At 54.4% G+C, this 18668-nt stretch overlaps 1 protein-coding gene across 3 annotated transcripts in view; it reads left to right on the forward strand.

The window, feature by feature from the left end:
* The first annotated feature begins 95 nt into the window (after positions 1-95).
* The window catches only part of LOC116944846 (carboxyl-terminal PDZ ligand of neuronal nitric oxide synthase protein-like), a 43342-nt gene continuing 24769 nt past the window's right edge, over positions 96-18668 (forward strand). For 2 of the 3 annotated variants that reach the window (XM_032958652.2, XM_032958653.2), the window contains exons 1-2: positions 96-1828; positions 4392-4463. In XM_032958652.2, coding sequence (XP_032814543.2) covers positions 1724-1828; positions 4392-4463 — 177 coding nt within the window. In that variant the 5' untranslated portion in view covers positions 96-1723. The remainder of the gene's footprint in view (positions 1829-4391; positions 4464-18668) is intronic. The other variant, XM_032958654.2, reaches the window with a different exon arrangement.

The raw sequence follows: 18668 nt of genomic DNA on the forward strand, positions 1-18668 counted from the left end.
CTTACCTGTCCACGTGCTGTGAGTTTATTAACGCGTGACCACGCGTATGGGAGGAGGAGGAAGAGGGGGAGGAGATGGTGGGGCGATGGTGGTGGTGGTGGTCGTTGTGGTTGTGTTGGGGTGCGGTAAGGTAGCGGTTAGCCGCGCTGCACTGCAAAACCGGCGAGCCGAGTTCGATTCCCGCTCACGGCCAACGCCAGCGACGATTCTCTGAACCGGTCCTGAGCCTCCCCTAGGTTGACTCGGCCTCAAAAGAGTACCTCGTGCACTGTTTGAACGTCGCCACGGGGGATACAAAGGCGGTCGGGTGTGGTGCTTGTTTTAGTTTGTTGTCCTTCCCCTGCACCTCCGATTAGCACGGTCGACTACGTACGGTGCGAAAGAAGTTCAACATCCATACGTGACCACCCACCCCCTCGTGTGCCGTGCGGGCCTCCATAGGTGATCGCTAAGAGCACTTGCCCCAAACATCCGTCGAGGCTATACGAGGGTTCTTTGGCTGTGGTTATGGTGATGCAGGAGGAGGAGGAGGCGGTGATGATGATGATGAAGTCACACACCCCCAGTGGGCGGTACCGGTAGTTCTGGGGCCGCTGTTGGAGGTCGGGACAGCAGGTACCTGCAGGTACCAGCAGGGGGCGCTTCCCCGGGGCGGGGGCTTTGCGTGACCGGCCACGGCCCCCTGAGCAACGCCCGCCCGCCCGCCCTCCGCACGTCCCCCGCACGTCCCCGGCCTCTCTCTCCGCTCTCCCACCCCCGCACCAACACCAGCGCCACCACCGCCACCCACCGCGCGATCGCTCGGACGTCGGAGTGGCCGCAGAGCGGACGGGGCGAGCGGGCGAGACGGGCACAGAGGGACGCGGACAGAGAGGCGGGCGGTGGGAGCGGTCGAGGCGAGCGAGCCGGGTAAACGGAGAGGGAGAGCGAGACGGGAGGGCAGAGCGGAGGCACGCGGAGGGGGGGAACTGCGCGCAATGAAAATCTCTCGCCATTGGTGATCGTTGCAGGAGAGAGAGAGTGGGGGGGGTAGGTGCGAGAGAGCGGGACACGCGTAGGTAGCGGTGTTTACCGGGGGTTTGACCTTAGTACGCGTGCCCTTTGCGCGAGGATGATGGTGGTGGTGGTGATTACGCGCGCCGTGGCTTTGCCGTAAGACATCGTTTGCTCCTCATCATCCTGCGACTCCCGTGTCTTCACCTCGTCTGAGCCTATACACTTTTTGACATCGTCATCATCAGCAGCAGCAGTGAGATCACTACCATCATCATCAGTGAGATAACGACCATCATCTCTCTGGAGGCCACAGACCTGTGCAGTGATTGCAGCTAACGCGTTGAATTCTATATCATCATCACCATCATCACCATCGTCATCACCATCGTCATCAGCTCCTTGGAGGCCACAGACTCGTGCAGTGATTGCAGCTAACGCGTTGAATTCTATATCATCATCACCATCATCATCACCATCATCACCATCATCACCATCATCATCACCATCGTCATCAGCTCCTTGGAGGCCACAGACTCGTGCAGTGATTGCAGCTAACGCGTTCAGTTCTTCATCATCGTTCTCATCACTAACAACATCGTCATATTCTTGGAGGCCATATACCGGCACATCATCTACATCATCTGAATCACCATCTCCATCATTACCACCACCACCATCATCATCTTCGTCATCATCATTATCATCTGAATCACCCGGAGCAAGCAGCATGCCTCTGAAGAGCAAATACAACCTCGTGGATGATGGATACGATTCGAGGATTCCTCTACACATCGACGATGCCTTCCACCACGGCATCCAGTTCCAGGCCAAGGTGAGACCCACCACTAACCACCTTCACCACATTCTGGCATGGGTTGGGCCGGGGGTTTGGTACCCGGTGACTCGGGGGTCACGGCCATAATGGAGTCATGGACGTTTGGGACAGGGTCGTGAGACCCACTATAGGCCGTACGGCCGTGAGACCGTAGGTCATTGGGTCAGGTCATGTGGCGAGCAGCCATGGGACTGTGAGGTCACTGGCCCATTGGGTCATGAGTCTGCTGGCCGCAGAGTCTTCACACAGGCCATAGGGTCATGGCAGTGGCCCTGGGGTCATGGTGCACCGATCCGAGAGGCTTATATGGGTTGGTATTCTTCCTTTAAAGGCCACAGCGTTGTTGACGAATGTGGTGAGCTTGATGTGTTTGTTGACGAGACTATGAGGACAGCCAGCCGTAGAGATGTCCTGGCAGTAGTTGATGAGTCAGCTCCCGAGTCCACCCGGCTGTCTTAATTAATGGAAGACGCACTCCATGTTCCATAAGTCATCGCTTGGGCCACTTCATAATTCATGCCGCTTTCTCTGGTGGTGCACTTTTGGTTACGTCTACCAGGCAGGCATCTAGGATTCTAGGTGGTGATGATGATGATGTGAAATCTAATACCGCACTTGACATTACTGATAATAATATTTGGTGATCGTCCATAATATAGATTAGTCCGTAATATAGGTTTGACAAACCTTACTAATTGGCTGTGTTGGGTGGTGGCGGGTTTTAACGACACATATATTTACGCGATCTAACCCGAAAAACTTCTATTATTATGAATTGGTGTTAGTGTTGATAATAATGATGGTGGTTATTATGATGATGATAGTGGTGATGATTGTGGTTACGATGGTCCTCTGAAAAATGATGTACCAAACGTGTTTATGTAAAGTGATGGTGGTGGTGTTGGTTCTGCTTCAGTGATGGATGATGAAATGTACACTGTCAGTAAGTGAGGTGGTGGTGGTGGTGGTTTAAAATGTCTCGCTGAACTCGTGTATCTTTACATAATCGCTTGTAATGGGGGTGATTTGACGGATTATATATGTGTGGTGGTGTGATGATGGTCACTGTTATGATGACGGTGGTGATTATCTGAACCGGTCCTGGTCCTCCCCTCGGTCGACTCGGCCTCAAATGAGTACCTGGTGCGGTGTGTAGTAAACATCGCCGCTGGGGAGACAAAGGCGGCCGCGCGTGGTACTGGCCACTCACCCCCTCGTGTGCCTTGCCGGCATTCATAGGCGCTACTCGCTAACAGCACTCTTGCCCCAAGTTTGTTGAAGGCTATACGGGGGATCGTTGTCTTTTATAGTCCCGGTAAACATGGATGTTGGGGAAACGTTGGTCCAACGGTTCAAACCACATACCAATGTTGGCACAACGTTGCCATGTTTACTGGGGTGGTGGTTGTGATGATGACACTGGTCGGGGTTTTAATTATCGTGATGTGTCAAGTGAAATGCTCTACTTATTGATTTAAGTGATGGGGGGGGGGGTGTTGTTGATGATGATGGTGGTGATAGTTTGTGATGATTGTGGTGGCGATAGGGCTGCCACATTTCCCACTAGACCAAACCCAGACATATTTGTCAGTGGGCACTCGGTCTGGCGTCAAAACCGCAAAGTTCACAGCCGGCCGATAAAGTTGAACGCAGCAAGACCGGTACCAGAGCACGGGACACACCAATTCCTGCTGCCCGAACACAGACGCCGATTCCCGTACAGGTGGTGATGATCAGAATCTGAATTTTTATTTCGACTGCAGGAGGAATCCGATGAGCTATGAAGCTCTTCTTCACAGACGTCAAGTAGGGGGGGGTCAGCGAGTTACAACAACAAAAACACGACGCTGCTACTCTGATGAACGAGATACATTTGTGTCAAGCGAAGATAATGATGATGGTGGTGGCGGCAGTGATGTATAAAATGATGATGGTAATAAAGACAACGCCATTGTATTTTGAGCATGGGTTATAGTGGTGATGGTGGTGCTGTGTAGAATTCAGTGTGTACAGTATCTCTATAGTACTGCTGCTGCTGAAGCTGCTGTTGTGAATGAGCGATGATGATCGTGACGATAGTGGCGGTGCTGCTTCATGGCATGATACAGAATTATTTTATTCTGTGACGCTGCTGCTGCGTTGGCAATGTTACACAACCACAATCACCAACAACAACAACGACGCATTCGTCAAAAAAATAACACCGTGGCCTTAACAGGAAGATTACGTTATCCACTCTGCTTCTCTCTCGCCTCTCTCTGTGTTATTAAGAAGGGGCCATTGCCCCAAACATTGCCTACTGTGTACTTTTCCATTTAAGGCCGCACGAAGTTATTGACGAACGTGAGTTTTTTTTTTAATACATGACACTGATGATGGACGGTGATGATTGTGGCGTTGATGATGGTGAAATTAATTATGCATTTTCATGATGATAGCGATGAATGTTGACACGAACGATACAAAATCGCGACCAATCTGCTGCGTATTGAGCTGAGCGAGGGTGATGATGTGGTAACGAGGTGGTGTGGATGTGTGTGTGTGTGTGTCTCGTCCTCAGTACGTGGGTAGCCTGGATGTCCCGCGACCCAACAGTCGGGTGGAGATTGTGGCCGCCATGAGGAGGATTCGGGTGAGTCTCCTCCGCGTGTCTCTCCTCCGCGTGTCTCTCCTCCACTGTCTACAGTCTACACCATGCCGTCCGTTGCAATGATTATGTTGATTATAGTACAGGTGGTTTTATGATGAACATGATGATGGCAACAAATCCTGGACGATGAGGAATGTATCGGCTGATATTTCTGATGATGATCGTCATTCTAATGATGATGACGACGACTGTTATGATGATGCGTCGATCAGCAGGTCGTGTGTGGTGGGGTAACGTGTGGGTAACCACACCTCTTCCAAATGCGCGCTTATCTTGCTTTGCACTGAAACGTGTCACCTTCAAAGTGGCATTGAGCTGTAAGGTGACCCACCACCTCGCAAGGGCCATCAGCCAGGTCTCCCTCCCCCACGCGGTGCCGGCCGTGGGGAGGGTTAGTGTTGTTTAGTCATACTTCACCACGCTGGTCAGTGCGGGTTGGCGAAGGGGGTGGTGGTGGTGGCGGTGGGGACACTCGGCACCGGCTCCAGACATCAACTCGCCACTGACGTTAGCCGTGGCCGGGAATCAAACCGGGGAATTCCGTGTTCGCAGGGCAGTGCACTAACCACTGCGCCACCGCTCCCCCCCCCCCGCACTACATATACAACGTGTAGAATGAATACCAGGGCTGTAGCACACGTAACAAACACAGTTGTGTCTATTGATGTGGAGATCGGAACTCTTCCACGTGATCTGCACCATGCCTTTCCGAGTGGCGCCCCGGCTGTAATGTGTTACTATTCCGCGTGGGCACCAGTGCGTGCATGACAAAATAACAACGGGTGAGTGGACGGGTAGGATCACCTTTGCCTGTGAGCAGATAAAAACTCATTGAGGGCAGAAGCCTTGTGTTCCGTGAACACCTGGGGGTTTCTTTGTTAACCTAATTACCTAATTACTTTGTCGTTGTTGGGGGGAGGGGAGTGGTGGTGCAGAGGTTAGCGCACTGTTCTAATAACGCGGCGACCAGATTGACATTCCCGGCCACGGCTAACGTCACAGTACACGAGGAGGGTCGCTCCCCGCCCTCGTTTTTTACCCAGAACCCTCCTCTTTCCGTTGAAGAGGCAGCAGCAGCTATCCTGGGTAGCAGCTCTCAATCTTCCAGGGACATTAAAGTGTCGGTTACAGAACGATCGCAGTGCAGTGCGGTGCTGTAAATCACAATAATACACCATTCGAGACGATGCGTGGAGATGTAGCTTTCCACTCCGATACTGTGAGATTATCCTTAACTATTAACCAAGCATTCATATTTTTTTACTTTTTCCAGACAAGGCCCCACTGAGCTGTATAAGGTCTTTGTCAGATGCCACCTGTCCACAGTTGATATCTAAACGAAATGGCTTAGCACATAGCATCAGCTCAAATACTCTTAAACGCACGTTTCTTTTTCCCACGATGCATCCCGGTGTTTAATTTATTTATTTTATAGCTGGGAGGTGTGCAACCCATGCTGACCATACTTCACAAAGGGGTCAGTGCGGATTAGCGAGGTCCTCTGGGTCTCTACGAGATTCCTCAATCCATCTCCATCCCCGCATATCTGCCAGAGGCATCTTAACACCGTGGTCTTTATTTTTGGTGTGATGTTGCATTGGCAGTGATGCACAAATAAGTCTCAACGCAGCAGCAGCAGCGTCATCATCATCCATCAATAACACCGCCCCTTAATATAAATATATATGAGGCGACGTTTCAGGCAAATGTCCCTTGTTCGTAGAAAATTGATCCATACCTGAGTGGCTTAGGCGTCACCCAGCACCCTGTAGGGGTCACGCACTCATTGAAGTCGTCTTTCATTAAACCCCTCGCTCGCTGCGGCGGTGACGTGCAGATGGACGTTGAACATCAGCCGCACAACAAACACGGCGGTGACGCTGCCGGCCGAGGCGGTGACGCTGCCGGCTGCACAAAAATCTAGCAGCCTCCTACCATTGTTATTGAGCTGTGTTTGGTCCATGCCTTGTGAGGACGTCCTCCACGGGGCTCAATGGCAAAATACAAACCTCGACGTCAACTTTTCTGATGTCATATTCAAACAGGTCCTCACAGAGACCCAGTTAGGGTTGGTGTCCTCAACGGATTTCCCCCAGTCGAAAGCACAGTCGGCATGCACTGCTGTAAGCATAGCGTGTGGTGAGTATATGGATCTCTGTGTGGTGACCGCCTCGGCCGGCATTGTCACCGCCGGCCACGGTGGTGGAGGCAGTGGTGGCGGTGTCTCTCCCACTGGCAACTTCAGGAATTCACTTTAAGGAGTGATCCCCCCCCTCCGCCCACTCTGCCACCCACCTTGTGTAGTAAACACGTCGCTCTGTCTCTTACATTCTTCTGTTGCGGGGGAATCGTCGACGGGAGATACGCCGCCGTGATCAGGGCACTTGAACGCTGTCAGCACCCAGGCTGGGAGCGTCACGGCACCCACGCTCTGTCTCGCTTGTACTGTCTCTCTCGCTCTCGTTACCATTGTTCTGTATCGCTTGTACCGTCAGTGGTCTCGGAGAGCTCTCACAACGAGCAATTATCTCAAGTCAAGGAGTTGCCCCCACCCACCTCCCCCGTTCACTCGGTGAGCAAACAAAACAGCAAACAGGGGGCGAGATTAAACAGCCCCGACCACATCATCATCGTCGTCGTCACCATCCCCACGTGTCGGCCGCCTGCGTCTCCGTGTTGACTCAGCTGCCGCGGGAGAGACGGGGAGGGCAGCGAGCGACCCCACGAGACGCCGGCAGTGAGGAGGAGGCGACATCTCTCGCTCCGACCCCTTCCTCGTGTGTTTTTTTTACTCCGGTCGAGTGTTCAAGCACTGGCTGGGGTATTTTCGTGCCACCTTCTCCTCCTCGCTCTCTCTGTTGTCTCGGCGAGATCGTTCCGTGGGACGTTTTTAACACTTTCTAAGCAGAGGCGCAGAAAGATGTGGCCACTTGAGGCACAATGGCACTCCCAAGACAGAGAGGGCAGTGGAAATAAGTGACGAGGTGCGCAGTGGGACAGATCTCCTCCGGGCTGTCTGCCCACGGATCGTCATGATGATGACGGAGCAGAGGACCAGAGGTCCAAAACGTAAAGCGGCCAGCAACAAACGGCACCCTTAAAGTTTTAGGTTTTACAATAAGTTTCTTTGTTGATTTGAGCGAGGTTATGATTGATTGTAAGAGCTTGTGGGGACAAGAGACGATGACGAGGATGTTGATGATGACGACGACGGGAGGAGGAGGGTTGTAGCAGAGAGAGAGAAGTGGGCTGACTCGCAGCGTGGAGAGAGTGCGAGAGTGAGCAGGTGGGTGGGTGGGTGAGTGTGAGTGGGTGGGTGTATGATTGAGTGAGTGGTTGGGTGAGTGAGAGTGTGTGCGTTGTGTGTGTATGCATGTGTGCGGGCATTTTGCTGGCCACCCACCTACTCGTGTGCTGTGGCGGCCGTCATACATGCTACTCGCTAATAACACTTGCCCCAAAAGTCTGTGAAGACTATACGGGGGATCTTTGGCTTTGTCGTGTATGTGAGTGCGTGCGTGCTGAGCGTTGTTGTGACCTGCAGTCTGGTGGTGGTTGAACACAGTGAGGTGGTGGTTGAACACAGTGGTGGTGGTCGTGGTTGTAGAACACAGTGGTGGTGGTTGTAGAACACAGTGGTGGTGGTTGTAGAACACAGTGTGGTGGATGAGACGGAGTCGTCAACACGGGTGGAGGAGGAGGAGTCCGCGAGTGAGGTTCACAGGCAGAGTCGCCACTCACCACGGGAGTGGCGATTGAAGAGTGGCACGGAGCAGACTGCCCGCCCACGAGTGAACGAGTGAGTGACTGTGATTACTGAGTGAGTTGCTGGTTCATTAACTCCCCCTCAATGATCCAGTCTAAATGCACAGTGCAGCCGCTTTGTCAATCCACTGCTGGATGAGAGGCTTCTCACGCCTTTGCAAGTCACGAGGGTTGTTTGACCATACTTCACCACGTTGGTCAATCAGTGCGTGCGGGTGAATGGAGGGGGTGGGGGCAGTGGGTAGAGCAGGACAGGTTCACGCATTTCAGTACTTACCACTGATGGTAGCCGTGGCTTGGAATTCTATACGTACAAAGATATATTCATATATACAAAGATCCCTTCCATTACCGGAAATTAAAATGACATTGTAGTACATCCACCCATTAGCAGCCTACTGGAACGTTCAAATTATTTATTTCAAAAGCATTCGATTGAGCCAGGGCTTTACTCAAACACAGCGCGTGCCTGATGACTGGTAGACTCGTCCCAGTGTGGTGTGGACAACCTGATTGAAATTGACACCGAGAATTATTGTGAATCTATAAAATGTGCTTCATGATTATAAGTGACACAAGTCAGGGCGGCCGGTCTCAAGACGTCAACATTAATTTAAAAACCCCACAGTGAAGTTCCTCTGCTAAATATCAAAGAGCTTTGTTGGGGGTCTCGGGGGCGGGGGGAAAGGGGGGGTCATCGCCTCCACCTCCCTTGGATCCGCCACTGTGTACGTGTGTACGTACGTGTGTGTGTACGTGTGTGTGTACGTGTGTGTGTGTGCGTACGTGTGTGTATGTGTGTGTGTGTACGTGTGTGTGCGTACGTGTGTGTGTGTGTGTGTACGTGTGTGTGTACGTGTGTGTGTACGTATGTGTGTGTGTACGCGTGTGTGTGTGTGACACACACACACGCGTACACGCGGGGAGCGGTAGTGTAGTGGTTAGCGCACTGTGTACGTGTGTGTGTGTACGTGTGTGTGACACACACACACGCGTACACGCGGGGAGCGGTAGTGTAGTGGTGAGCGCACTGTGTACGTGTGTGTGTACGTGTGTGTGACACACACACACGCGTACACGCGGGGAGCGGTAGTGTAGTGGTTAGCGCACTGTGCTACAAACCCAGCACGTCGAGTTCGATTCCGCGCTCACGGCCAACATATCTCAACAACTCCTGGGCCTCCCCTAGGTAGATTCGGCCTTAAAATGGTGCATTGTGTAAACATCAGCACCGGGGTGACACAGGCGGCCGGGCGTGATACTGACCACCCCATCGCATACGCATGCCCTGCCGACCTTCGTAGCTGCTACTTCGCTAACAGCACGTGGCCCCACAACCGCCTGTTCAGGCTATGCTTGGGGGATCTTCGTCAGATTCAACGCGAGGTGGACATCTTCTTGCGTTTGTTTATCGCTTTCCTGGCGAGTAGTAGTCGGCGTCGTGTGTGTGTGTGTGCCACGGGTCGTGTGTTTGTGTGTGCCACGGGTCGTGTGTTTGTGTGTGCCACGGGTCGTGTGTGTGTGTGTGCCACGGGTCGTGTGTTTGTGTGTGCCACGGGTCGTGTGTTTGTGTGTGTGCCTCGGGCAAGGCTGCGTTGGCTGGGTCATGTAGACCGCATGCCCAGCCACCGCATGCCGAAACAGCTTTTGTTCGGCCGGATCGAAGGGGCTAAACGGGCGCGGCACGGGCTAGAGAAGAGATTGAGTGACGTGGTACAGGAGGACGTGGAGCTGAGTGGACTTGCCGATGACCGGTACCAGCGGTGTCAAGATCGGCCTCTGTGGAGGAGGCTCGTGAAGGACGCTACTGGGCAGTTGGAGGCAGTCGCCCTCCAACAACAACGGAGGGCGGAGGAGCGACGCTCACAACAACGAGCGGAGCGCCGGGTGGCTAAAGCACAGCAGGTTGGCACAATAGGGGGCAAAGGTGGTGCACCAGCCAGTCATCTCAGTCAGTCGACCCGTGGCACCTGGGTCTGCCCCGTGACCTCCTGCCCGCGGGCGTTCGACACTTCACGTGGCCTCAAGGTGCACATGGCCTGGCACAAGCGTCGTCGTGACGTCACCGCCACTTAGCGAATGGCGGTTGTTGTTGTTGTGTGCTGCTGGTTGTATGAACTGAGGTAGCGGCTCGCGCCGTGTGAGAGAGCGCGCGGTTGTTGAGAGCGTGCGGTGTGTGAGAGAGCGTGCGGTGTGTGAGAGCGTGCGGTGTGTGAGAGAGCGTGCGGTGTGTGAGAGCGTGCGGTGTGTGAGAGCGTGCGGTGTGAGAGAGCGTGCGGTGTGTGAGAGAGCGTGCGGTGTGTGAGAGCGTGCGGTGTGTGAGTGAGCGTGCGGTGTGTGAGTGAGCGTGCGGTGTGTGAGTGAGCGTGCGGTGTGTGAGAGCGTGCGGTGTGTGAGAGAGCGTGCGGTGTGTGAGAGCGTGCGGTGTGTGAGTGAGCGTGCGGTGTGAGTGAGCGTGCGGTGTGAGAGAGCGTGCGGTGTGTGAGAGCGTACGGTGTGTGAGTGAGCGTACGGTGTGTGAGTGAGCGTGCGGTGTGAGTGAGCGTGCGGTGTGAGAGAGCGTGCGGCGAGTTGTTCCGGAATGCGCGAGCAGCGATTCCCACGCACCACGTGGAAGCGCAAACCGTCGCAGTTCCCATGAGCAAACATACGGAGACCACGCACTCCTATAAACACACGCGTGCACGCACGTTACATATATACAGCCGTGTCAATCCACTGCTGGATCGGTTATTCCCCACGGCTTTGGGGTGCTAGACAACACCGGTGTGTTAAACAAAAAATCCATCGACGTCGTTATCGGAGCATCGTCAACAGCGGGCCGATGCGCTGCCGCCTCCTTCATGAATGGGAAGTTGAAGCCACGAGCCACAACTGCGGCCATGCAACCCCAAGAGTCGGGGCCGCGCATCAAACACCTCCCCACCACCAGCCCCCCACCACCAGCCCCCCACCACCAGCCCGCCTGGGCTCTGCCGGTGCAGCAGCACCAGGACCCTCGACATGGGCATCACGCGCGTCTGTAGAAGAGCGTTTGACCAGAGGTGGAGTTTGACTGCTATATTTGGGGGGGTGGGGTGGCTGCAGCGAATACAGTAATTCAATTATTTGTTTTTAATCTTCATTGTAAACTACTGAAAATAAATTCATAAAGGTGTTCATGTTGGTAGTTGCTAATTGGTCAAGCTGGGGGGAGGAGGGGGACGGAGGGTGGGGGCTGGGCCCCGGTCCCGATCAAACTCGCCACTGATGTGAGCCGTGAGTCGGGAATGGTGCTCTGGAAACGAGAAGCGCCTACAGAGTTCTCCTGCAGAGTTCGATCCCCAGCACGAATTGTGACCGCAGCCGGAACTGCCAATGGAACCCACTGCTGGATGAGGGCCACCCGGTGCCGCACGGGGCCACCACACTCGAGACCACGCCGGGTCAGTGCGGGTTGCTGAAGGCAGGAAGGAGGATGGACACGGTGTGACGAATTTGCTACACGGCTCTCCTACTGCCGTGCAAATACGGAGCGCAGCAGCAGCAGCACGTGAAGCACGTGACGCCAATCCTCAAGCGCTGTGTCCAGGCTAAAGGCCTGCTTAGCGTGACGAGATCCGAGATGTTCCGGGATGAGATCGGGTGCAGCACCCGAGTTGCTGGGGTGAGTGGCGACTCGCGTGGACTCGGGCGAGTGGCGGTCACCCTCCACATCGTGGACATGCGCGGCGAGTGAATCTTCCCTGCTCCCCTGCACTGTACAGGGGGGTGGGGGAAGTTGGGCAGAGCGAGTGACCTCACCAAACAGAAATGTGGGAGCAGGAGGAGGAGTGGGAGGGGTGGGGAATGCAGCCCCCACCAGCTGAATGCCCCCCCCCCCCATTGTTCCCCTTCATGGGGGGGCGGGATGACGTGGGTGGCGCTGGGCACAGAGCGATAGCCACGGCGGTGGGAACCGCGCGAGTCGGGGGGGGGGGGTCCCCGTCGTGTCGTAGTTCGTGAGCACGACGCGTCGTGACGTCACAGGCCCGTGAGGGGTTGCGGTGCCGCGGGGGGGGGTGTCATCGTCGAGCGGCGGATCGAACATGGCCCGTGACGATGATGATGCGAACGTTGCTCTTGGGACTAACGGAATTAAGGAGACAGAAGCGGAAAGAACGGACTGGACAGACGGAGCAACCGATACGACCAAACGAGACGGAAGTGGAAAGGGTTCCTCGCCCCGAGACAGCTTCTAAGACGTGGACCCTGCAAGTCGCGAGCTCTGAATGCTCGGGCAGAGTCAACGCCAAGAATGGAGGAGTTCCGTGCTAATCGGAGGGAAGGTCAACAAACTAAAGGCAACAATGATATTCTAATTGATAAATAAGAACACGGGGAATGAAGAATCAGCTAACAACTTGAAATGCATTGCAAGTGGTGTGGGGACGAACCACACGAGCCAATCAACAGCGAGCCCTGGGCGAACCCCAATCAGACACGAGTACTAGCTCTCCCCTTAACCAATCAGACACGAGTACTAGCCCTCCCATTAACCAATCAGACACGAGTACTAGCCCTCCCCTAAACCAACGAGACACGAGTTCTAGCCCTCCCCTTAACCAACCAGACACGAGTACTAGCCCTCCCCTTAACCAACCAGACACGAGTACTAGCCCTCCCCTTAACCAACCAGACACGAGTACTAGCCCTCCCCTTAACCAACCAGACACGAGTTCTAGCCCTACTTACAACCAATCAGACACGAGTACTAGCCCTACCCTTAACCAACCAGACACGAGTACTAGCCCTCCCCTTAACCAATCAGACACGAGTACTAGCCCTACCCTTAACCAATCAGACACGAGTTCTAGCCCTACCCTTAACCAATCAGACACGAGTACTAGCCCTACCCTTAACCAATCAGACACGAGTTCTAGCCCTACTTACAACCAACCAGACACGAGTACTAGCCCTCCCCTTAACCAATCAGACACGAGTACTAGCCCTACCCTTAAACAATCAGACACGAGTTCTAGCCCTACCCTTAACCAATCAGACACGAGTACTAGCCCTCCCCTTAACCAATCAGACACGAGTTCTAGCCCTATTTACAACCAACCAGACACGAGTTCTAGCCCTACCCTTAACCAATCAGACACGAGTTCTAGCCCTACCCTTAACCAACCAGACACGAGTACTAGCCCTACTTGCAACCAATCAGACACGAGTACTAGCCCTCCCCTTAACCAATCAGACATGAGTACTAGCCCTACCCTTAACCAATCAGACACGAGTTCTAGCCCTACTTACAACCAATCAGACACGAGTTCTAGCCCTCCCCTTAACCAATCAGACACGAGTTCTAGCCCTCCCCTTAACCAATCAGACACGAGTACTAGCCCTCCCCTTAACCAATCAGACACGAGTACTAGCCTTAACCAATCAGACACGAGTTCTAGCCCTACCCTTAACCAATCAGACACGAGTTCTAGCCCTACTTACAACCAACCAGACACGAGTACTGGTGGAGTGGGGGGCAGCCACCCCTAGCCCCCGATGTTTGCGCCCCCATTTCCAGCTGCCCAGAGCCCCCGATACGCAGGGCTAATGCGGCATACACCCGGCTCATCACATTGACGCTCGGGGTTAGATAAAATGAGTACTGCTTTGTGGGAAGTAAAAAAAACATTGGCATATGGAGCTCGGCTCACGGAGCAGCCAGCTCTGTGGAGTGTCGGAGTCAATTAGGGTGATGGGGGTGTGGGTAGGGGATGATGGTGCTGAGGGGAGGGGTATCGGGGGTGAGGGGTCAGTGTGAGATGAATGGGAGGTGAATTGGAGCGTGAGTGGGGGAATGATGGGGGGGCTGTGACGTCAGTCATATTAAGGCCACGCGGCAGGGGTCGTCCTAAACTTAATGTCACCCTCCCCGCCAGGCTCCTCCCCGTCTCTCTCGCACGTCCTCCCTCTCATCCTCGCATCATTCCCTCCCTCTTCCAATCATCGTTGCGCATGCCAAGGATGACACAGAGACTCACAACGCTTTCCCTGCAGAGACTGTCGGGGCAAGCGCTGTTCGCGAGTAGCACACGAGGGGGTGGGTGGGTGGCCGGCACCACGCCCGACCGCCTTTGTCTCCCCAGTAGCGATGTTTACACACCGCACCAGGTACTCATTTGAGACTGAGTCGACCTAGGGGAGGCTCGGGACCGGTTCAGATAATCGTCGCCGGTGTTGGTCGTGAGCGGGAATCGAACCCGAGTCGCTTGGTTCGTAGCGTAGCGCTAACCACTACACTACCGCTCCCCTACACCCCACCTCTACACCCCCCCCCCCCCCCCGTACTCTTTTCGGTCACATCTTCAACATCTGCCAAAGATTTTACCGAAGCCCGTCCGGAGTCTGCGGGCTTCCAGCCCCTTGACTGATGACAGGCCCCCCCTCGTGAGCCCGAATCCCATCACCGGGTGGGTTCACAACGCCGTGCCGCCCCGGCTGCTGAAACGCTCCGTGGGCGACGGAGCACGAGGCACGGGGTCACATAGCTCGCGTACTCGACACGACAGCTGCACGCAGCATCAGCTACCTGCGTGCTGCCAGCTGTACGCATACCGGAGCGCAGCGTACCGGAGCGGGAGTCGAGCGAGGCGGAGCGGTGGCGCATCGGTTAACACGCATCGCTGCGAACCCGGCGGCCAGAGTCGATTCCCGGTCACGGCGAACAGCATTGCTTTGTCGAGGACGAAGATCCTCCCGTGTAGCCTTCAACAGGCTGTTGGGAAAGTGCAGGGCGCTACTTCTGCGGTCCGTTTCAAAGGTGCTCTCTCACCCTCTCACCTTGTCAACCTTACACTTTGTCACACGCCGTGCTCGATGCACGCCAATTAAAAGCATAATTTTTTGCTTAAAAAAGTTTCATGAACTGGATAAGGCCATCGAAACTTGCTTAACTAATAAAATAATCCAGGTAAGTTTTGGTGGGAATAAAAAATCTGGGGGGCCCTGTTTGCCCGGTCTCCTGCATGCCTCTGTGTGGACACTGAACGTCACTCAGCCTCACAGTCGCGGGCTGTGTGGCAGTGGGGGTGGCGGTCTCGGCAAGTGGCGCGCCGCGTTACGAACCCGGCGAACCCGAGATTAAATTCCCGTTCGCGGCCATTACCAGTGACGATTATTTAAACCGGTCCTGGGCCTCCCCTAGGTCGACTCGGCCTCAATTGAGTACCTGGTGCGGTGTGTAGTAAACATCGCCACTGGTGCGACAAAGGCGACCGGGCGTGGTGCTGGCCACCCACCCCCTCGTGTGCCGTGCCGGCCTTCACAGGTGCTGCTCGCTAACAGCACTTGCCCCAGCAGCCTGTGAAGGCTACACGGGGTGGACGGGTTTGGGTCTTTGGCGGTGGCACCACCACAGTGACCAGCACCACCAGCGGGCCCAGTGGGACAGAGACAAGGGCCCCTTGTTCGCTCACAATCGCCGCACGGCGCTGCCAGCGCCCATTGCCCGCGCCATGCGGGGAAGTTTCCGCTCGCGTCGCCGTGGGGCACCGCGAGCCAAAGGCAAAAGGTGACGACGCGGATGCAGGGCGAGGGAGCCGTGGGCAGGGCGAGGGAGCCGTGGGCAGGGTCAGGGGCAGCAGCGGCCGGGGCAGCAGCGGCCGGGGCAGCGCGAGCGTCGGCGTACGATTGGCTGCCTCTGCTAGGGTTTGCGCATGGTGATTGGAGTGCTTTGTTGGCTAGTGTGGGTTAGAGGTAGGGCTAGTGTCTGGCTGGCTAGTGTGGGTATAACTAGTGTCTGGGTGGATAGTGTCGTTAGAGATGGGGCTAGTGTCTGGTTGGAGAGTGTGGGTAGCATGAGTGTCTGTTTGGATAGTGTGGTTAGAGATAGGGCTAGTGTCGTCTGGCTGGCTCGTGTGGATTAGAGACGGGGCTCGTGTTGGTAGGGTTCGGACCAGTGGTGAGGTCTTGTGGGCTTGTTGGGGTCAGGGGTAGGAGCCGATTGACTGGTGTTGTGAGACTTGGGGTTAGGGAGCTCCGTTCCCAACATCCTTCCGCTCGTGCCCCCCTCCCCCCCCCCTCTCACAAATGGGTGATTTTTTTCCACTTTTCAAAATCGCTGCTCAGTTTCGGCTCTGACAGCCACCGTCGCTCTGCGATCTCCCTCCGTGGCGTCGCATTTGGCGAACAGAGCGAGAGAGAGAAGAGACCGTTTCAACATTAAAGTCGTTAAACCGTGTCCTAAATAAACTCCATGTGGGACGCGTAGCGATTGGAATTTCTGCGGCCCAGACCGATGCGACTTGCCATGTGGTGCCAATAATTATCCATCTTCCCTCCACGTGGGCCCTGCCTCAACCCGGCCTGCGTGGCCGCCACGGTCCCCTCGCTCCTCGCCGCCTTCGCAAAATCTCAGCCCCCCCCCACTGAGACTCCCAAAAATATTTTTTTACTTGTCATTGACATTTACCAGAGACATTTCAGTGTCTATCCCGTGTAGGCCCCGATGTACCATGAAAAAAATTGTTAAATGTCAAGAGACTGCCCTCGCCCAACCCATGCTCACATCCCTCCTTGTAAAGTCTCTAGACGATTCGCCCCCTGATTTCAAGAACCGTGTTAACCGTCGTGCTGTTTGTTGCTAGCCGCTTGGCGTCTTTGGGGCCTTCGGGCCACTGTGCTCAGCTACCGGAATGGGGATCATCGTCATCGGTCACCATCGTCAGCAGCTCAACTCGCACTCTGGAGGAACTTGGGCTGACGAGGCACCACGGTGGCTAGGAGATGTTAACTACCTCGCCTGGTATTCAGGAGGTACATGAGTTCGATCCTGACCCTGACACCTGCGGTATATTTGGAATTTGTGTCTCTCTCTCTCATCATCATCATCATCACGGTGGCTAGATGTTAACTACCTCGCCTGGTATGCAGGAGGTACACGTTTGATCCTGACCCTGACACCTGCAGTATATTTGGAATTTGCGTGTCTCTCTCATCATCATCACGGTGGCTAGGAGATGTTAACTACCTCGCCTTGTATGCAGGAGGTACATGAGTTTGATCATGACCTTGACACCTGCGGTATATTTCGAATTTGCGTGTCTCGCTCTCTCCCCGGTCTTTCCCTCCACACATTTAGAAGCACGCGGTTACAGTATTTGGCCACAAATTTGCACGCGATAAGCCGCTTCGTTGAACTATCATTTGTGGCCAAGTTGCTTCTGAAAAAGAGCTACAATGCAGTTCAGTGGGGTTCTTGTCTGGTAAAATAAAAAAAAACATTTTTTTTTAAAAACACGCTTTTATGAAATGTACCCTAGTAGTAATGGAAGAACTCCACGACTCCAGGAATTGGCCCCGAAGCTTCCACAACGTCAGGGACCGTGGTCAATCACAGCCAACGTCAGCTGAGCGTGGACAATTAGACCCAAGCCGAAACATAACATATACAAAGATTGTTTAAAAATATATATGTTTTTTTATGATAGAATATAGTATTGTCATCAGTATAACATAAGTTTCCCAAGTTTGCAGTCGATACCACATTGGGAAGTGGGTTAAAATTTAGTTACAAGATTTGAGGATACAACAACGACAGTGAGCTAAATGAAAGCGTGTAAAAATAAAAAAAGAGTGGCGCGTTCCGTGGGAGTGAGGGGCTGGGTGCTGAGCTGTGGTAGCTATCGGTGTTTGTGACGGATTAAAAACCACATTGGCCGCGCCCTCCCTCCCTGAGGGCCTTGGTTTTTATTGAGCGAGTGTGGTGATGCGTGCACGTGTGGAGGGTGGTGGGGGAGTGGGGAGGGGGGTGGGGTAGTGGGGTGGGGGAGTGGGGAGGGGGGAGTGGGGAGGGGGGGGAGGAACCGTGGCACAGCGGTTAGCGCGCTGCGCTGCGAACCGGGCGACGCGAGTTCGATTCCCGCTCGCAGCCAACACCGGTGATGGTTATTTGAACCGGTTCTGGGCCTCCCCTAGGTCGACTCAGCCCCAAATGAGTACCTGGTGCGGTATGTAAACATCGCCCCAACAGTCTGTTAAGGCTATACGGGGGATCTTTGTCTTGTGTGTGGGGGCTGCCTCCTTTAACATCACTCACGCAGCAATATTATTACCAGTTAATGAAAAATGATGTGCCCTGAACGTAATAATAGCTCCCACCCACGCATAGACACACACGCATACATGCATGTGTACATACGCAAAGACAAAGATCCCCCATAAAGCCTACACTGGCTGTTTAGGACAAGTGATGTGAGCGAGCACCTATGTAGGTCGGCACGGGACGTGATGGGGGTGGGTGGACAACACCACGCCCGGTCGCCTTTGTCTCCCCAGAGGTGATGTTTTACACGCCGCCCAGGTACTCATTTGAGGCGGAATCGACCTGAAGCAGGGGTTGGCAACTAAAACAACAACAACAAGAGACATTTCGAATTAGGTAAAAAAAAAAACTCTCAATAT

This window comes from Petromyzon marinus, chromosome 22, assembly GCF_048934315.1.
Source record: "Petromyzon marinus isolate PM22_M1 ecotype Great Lakes invasive population chromosome 22, UKy_Petmar_22M1.pri1.0, whole genome shotgun sequence".
In the NCBI taxonomy this organism is placed as follows: domain Eukaryota; kingdom Metazoa; phylum Chordata; class Hyperoartia; order Petromyzontiformes; family Petromyzontidae; genus Petromyzon; species Petromyzon marinus.